Source organism: Orycteropus afer, unplaced genomic scaffold (assembly GCF_000298275.1).
Source record: "Orycteropus afer afer isolate SDZICR_OR568_19922 unplaced genomic scaffold, OryAfe1.0 scaffold00466, whole genome shotgun sequence".
Taxonomy (NCBI): Eukaryota; Metazoa; Chordata; class Mammalia; order Tubulidentata; family Orycteropodidae; genus Orycteropus; species Orycteropus afer.
In genome coordinates, this window is record NW_006922053.1 from 1,420,960 (window position 1) to 1,426,281 (window position 5,322).

Below are 5,322 nucleotides of genomic sequence, written 5' to 3' on the forward strand. Positions count from 1 at the left end.
CGAGTAGCAGCTTCGGTCAGGGCCCGGGAGCAGTGCCAGGCGGGTCGTAGCTGGGCCACCGGGAGCCCTGGGGCGTGATCGGCACCACGGGCCAGCGGTTCCACACGCAGGCAAGGGGGTGGGGTTTGTTCTGGGGACAGCCAAAACCAAATGTGGCCCGGGCGCCTGTCAGTCAGGGCCTAGAACACGGCACCTACTGCTGCAGACCGGACTGCATCTGGTACTTTCTGAACGCCAGGGCAGGAGCTGGGGGAGCTCGCCTGAGGTGCCCCACACGTCAATGCCATCTCCACGGGTGGTGATGGTGCCTGCAGGGGCCCCTGAGACGCCAGAGGAGGCTTCTCACAGGATGAGAAGGGGCCGGGCAGTGCAGCAAGGGGTGTAGTGGGGAGTCCACAGAGCCCAAGCCAGAGGAGTGCCGGCTGGGGTGGGTCCAAGCAGCCTGGACTCTACCAGGCTGTGGGGTCCACAGGGCCACCAGGGGGCCCAGAAGGCCATCGAGTCACAGCAAGCCGCCCTGACCTCACCCCCTGGGAGGGTTCCTGTTTGAGGCAGGCACTCCAGCCGCCCCTGCTGCATGTGAGGCGTGCAGACAGCGTCGGTGGCAGGGCTGAGATTCCACCGGGGGGCACGTGCTCGGTGCCTGCTGGGTGAGGAGCGCAGCCATGTGTGAAGAGCATCTCTTGGGTAACTCATAAAATGGAGAAGCAGAAGTTGGCCTTTCATTCAGGCAGGAGGAAGGCCTGGGCCTGGACCATGCCAAACAAAGGGAAGGGGGGTGTCCTGGAACATGACTGGCTTCTCCCTGCTCCTTCCAGGTCCGGGGGCACATGGGGGTCAGCCTGAGGGGGTGGCCGTGGGCAGAGCCGCCCGTGCCACCTGCTCCACGCCTCGCTCGAGCTCCTCGCCGGCGCGCCGCAGGGCCTCGCACTCGTGCCTCAGCCCCTCGCCGGCCTGCCGCAGTCGCTGGTTGGTGGCCACGTAGGCCCGGCTCTGCTGGTACAGCTGCTCCCGCCGTGCTGCAGTGTCCTCGGCCCTCCCAGAAGGGCCTGCGGGCTCTGGGGACGAGACACGGCAGAGTCACTGCCCAGGGGCCCAGGAAATCAGAAACCAAAGCAGCTGTCGCCAGGTTGACTCCGACCTCCGGAGGCCCCCCGTGGCCCCCACAAGGTTCCAGGGGTGGATCTGTCAGCAGGGGATTGCCAGGCCTTTCTTCTGAGCTCCCTGAGTGGACCCAAACGACCGAGCTCGTGGTTAGCGGCCAGGCACTTAACCGTTTCCACTCCATTAGAAAGGCTGAGCCCCAGGCCAGGCACACAGCAGGCGCGCACGACGCAGCTTCAGAAGACTGCTGGATCTCCGCTCTGGCCTTGACACCGGGCCACCTCAAAGGAGGAGCCTACCCTCTGCCCGACACAACTGTCCCGAGGGCGGGTGTTGCCATCCACGCCGCCCACTGTGGCAGCCTCATGTGGCTCCTGAACACTGGAAACGTGGCTGGGTCAAGTGCAGAACTAAATTCTTCACTTTGCTGCATTTAATTCACACCATAAGAACACACGTGGCCGGCGGCTACCGTACTGGACAGCACGGGCCCACTGTGGGGGCGACTTCAGCACACATTCAGGGGAGGTGCTGGGAACTTGGCCTATTTTTATAGTACACTCATAATACAGTACACGAGATGTCACCTCGTGTCCACACGGTGCGCTCGTGCTCCTCAGACGCCTTGATTTACTGCCATGCAATGTGGCCACCTGCTGCCCACTTGCCAGCCCCACGCCCTGTTGCGTGTCACCGAGTCAGCCTGACCAACAGTGGCCCCGTAACACACGAAAATGCCCCAGATGGGTTCATAGCCTGTAATCTTTACAGGAAGGAACTCTGGTGGCCTAGTGGATAAGGCATTTGACTGCTAACTGAAGGGTGGGCGTTTAAACCCACCAGCTGCTCCGTGGAAGGCAGATGGGGAAACCTACGTCTGTAGAGATTTACCACCTCAGAGCCCGGGGGGTTGCCATGAGTCAGCTGCCACTCGACGGCTGGGGGTCTGGGTTTACGTTTCGGATCTTTACAGAAGCAGGTGGCCTTGACCCGCCAGCCTCGGCTGGTAGCTGAGCACTTAACCATCTGCGCCATCAAAGGCTCCCTATCTGACTCTAATTTTTAAGTTACTTTTCTTTTGTTCATCTCTCTAGCCCCAGAGCCTCGGTCAGGGTCCGGTACAGAAGAGGTGCTCAGTAAACACTTGTTGAATGTATGAACCTCACAATAAACTCAAAACTCACTGCCACTGATTTGATTTCTGACTCACAGCGACCCCCGTTGGGTTTCCGAGGCTGTAAATCTTCCTGGAAGTAGATCGCCTGGTGGTCCTTCCATGGAACAGCTTGTGGGTTTGAACCTCAGAAGAACGCGAATTCACCAAATGTGTGCACCTGGTCCATTAGTCGCTGACCTGATTCACCTTCTAAACCTTCTAAACTGGGGCGTGGCTAACTGTGCCCTGTAAAAGGCCAGATGGTTAGTAAGGTCAGAATGGCAGGGGCCTCTGTCCAGCCAATCCTCATCACTGCCGCTGTGGCTAAGCAGCATGGACAGTGTGTCAGTGAGCGGGTGTGCACGGCTGCCAATAAAACTTTATACAAAAACCTGACCACATATCAGGTTGGCAGACGATGTTTACATGTATATCTCTATGTGCTGTGACAATGTCCAGGTGTATAGCAGGGCTGACAAAGAACAAGGTTGTGGTGACTTCTTGGCCACAGCCAGCTACCTGAGGGAGCAAGAAGCTGGACCATGGTCATAGGGGACATCAAGCTCAAACAGCATAACACACTACACAAAAACATTGTTCTACAACCTGCTTTGGTGAGTAGCTACTGAGGTCTTAAAAACTGGCAAGCAGCCATCTAGACGCAACGATGGATCTCTCCTCATCCAGAACAAAGAAGAACGAAGAAAACCAAAGATTCATGGAAACAATTAGTCCAAGCGACTGGTACACCATGCCATCCTCAGCCTATACAACTATGAGACCAGAATTAGATGGTGCCTGGCTACCACTGTCAACCACTCAGAGGAGGATCTATGGAGGAGATCCTGGATAGAGAGGGAAAACAATGTGGAACAAAACCCAAAATCATTAAAAAAAAAAAGGGAGGGGACCAGGTTTGCTGGTCTGATAGAGCTTGGTGGAACCACTGAGACTGTGGCCCCTAGCTGCCCTTCAGGTCTGGAATTGAACCCACACCTGTGGCTTCCAGCCAAACAAAAGACAGGCATATGAGCTGAACATTTCCATTAGGTAGATATACTCCTTGGAGCGATCAATCATGGGAGAATAGAAGGGCTGTGTATGCACAGGGAGACAGCTCAGGGGGCAGGGGTGCATGGAGGGAAGGACAAAGGGAAGAGGTGACTATGGGGAGGAAGTGGGAGGGGAGCTGTTGCATTGTGGGAAATTGCAGTCAATGTCATGAGACAAAATGTGTATGTGAGCTGCTGTATGGAAAGTGAATTCGCTCTGTAAACTTTACCCAAATCACAATACAAATTAAAAAACTTTATATAAAAACCAGTAGCTGTGAGGTCCCACGTGTGTCAGTGTGGATCTGTGCTCCACACACAGGACTGTCTTTCTTTTTTCTTTTTCACAGTGTTGGTATATGTCTCCTGATAGTTTTGCCTTTCTTAAAAATTTATTTTACTTCTCATAAGGTTTCCAATGGCTGATTTTCTGGAAGTCGTTCAGGCAGGCCTTTCTTGTAAGCTGTCTCTGGGTAGACTCGAACCTGCAGCCTCTCAGTTAGCAGCCAGCCGGGTGCATCAACCTTTGGGGTCATCCAAATCAAAACCAAACCAAACCCACCACCGTGAAGTCGATTCCGATTCACAGCGCCCCTAGAGGACAGAGTGGAACTGCCCCACAGGGTTTCCAAGGCTGTCAATCTTTAGGAACCCAAGTGCCACCTTTCTCCAGCAGAGCAGCTGGTGGGTTCCAACTGCTACCCTTATGATTGGCAAACGAATGCTTTAACCACTGGGCCACTAGGCACCACCCAGAGACTCCACAAAAACAGGCAGTTTCCCAGGAGCTGTTAGTTTGCAGAGACGATGGATGCTCTGAAGGTGAGCCTGGCTTTAATGAGAGGGAGTGGGGGAGAAGGACACGCCCAGGGAGTGACCTGGGTGGGGGGGGGTCCCTAGAAGCGGGGTGGAGAAGGGATTCGAGTGACAGGATTTGAGATGCTTTGGGAGAAAGGAAGTGGGCTCGAGTGAGGGTTGGAGCATTCCACCGCTTCACAGGACTGGGGTACCAAGGGCCGTGTCTACTCCCCCTTGCTGCTGGGTCTCGGGCCGCCCTCCCCTGCTTGGGCCTGGGCTCCCCATACCTTCTGGAGTCAAGGCGGTGAAGACAGGGTCCGCGGCCGGCGCCCCCCTCACGTCCTCCAGGACCTGCTGCACCGTGGGGGGCGCCGGGCGGGTGGGCAGCACCACGCGCTTCTTGGCCTTGGAGCCCATCCCTGCAGGAGGGAAGGGAGCGTTATAACTGGCGGATCTACTTCTCAGCATTTGCCACAGCCGTGTCTCCCGCCTAACGAACTGTTATGCACCCGTCAGAGCCCTGCTCGGGCCACCCTCCCTGCCCCGCCCCCAGGGATCGCCCTGCCCCGCCCCTCCGTCCGTAAGACCCCACGCGGCGGAGGGCTTCAGGGTCCGGCTCTACCTCAGCCTCATTTTCAGCGCAGAGGCACCGCCCCCGCCTCACCTAAGCACCCGACTCCAGCCGCCAGAGCCTCCTGACACTCAGTTCCGCTTCCTGTCGGCATCGCCCGCCCCTCCGGGCACGTGACGAGCGCTTCCTGCCTCATTCTCTCCGTCCGTCATCGCGTAGCCCCGCCCCGTCTTAAAGGGGACGCACCAGCAAGGCAGTGACACGGAGAACCGGTCTGGGAAGCGCCAAGAGTGAGTGTGAATGGGAGTTCCGGCCACCTCAGCTGTGTAACCGCTCTTTCAAAGCTTAGTGTTCTGCAAACCTGGGGTAAGGGCAGTGGGAGTGTGAGGGGCGGACATGGTGCCTAGCCCACCTTGTTGTCCCGAGAATAGGCATTGTCTCACAGAGTCTGGCACACTGCAAGAACCAAAACCAAGCTCAGTGCCATCCACTGGATTCTGACTCAGAGACTCACATTGGGTTTGCAAGTTGTGAATCTTTACAGAAGCAGACTGTGTCATCTTTCTTGTACAGAGCAGCTGGTGGGGTCAAACCAGCCACCTTTTGGGTCGCAGCCAAATTTCTTAACCACTGTACCACCA

The 5,322-nt window shown here is 56.7% G+C and overlaps 1 protein-coding gene across 1 annotated transcript; it reads right to left on the reverse strand.

Annotated features, from left to right (window-relative positions):
- Positions 1-837: 837 nt before the first annotated feature.
- On the reverse strand, positions 838-4,527 carry CUNH19orf25 (chromosome unknown C19orf25 homolog). Its single transcript, XM_007954604.1, has 2 exons — positions 4,398-4,527; positions 838-1,058 (listed from the first exon to the last, which is right to left on the reverse strand). Exons 1-2 carry the CDS (start codon positions 4,525-4,527, stop codon positions 838-840), a joined length of 351 nt encoding a protein of 116 aa, XP_007952795.1.
- Between the last annotated feature and the right edge of the window lie 795 nt (positions 4,528-5,322).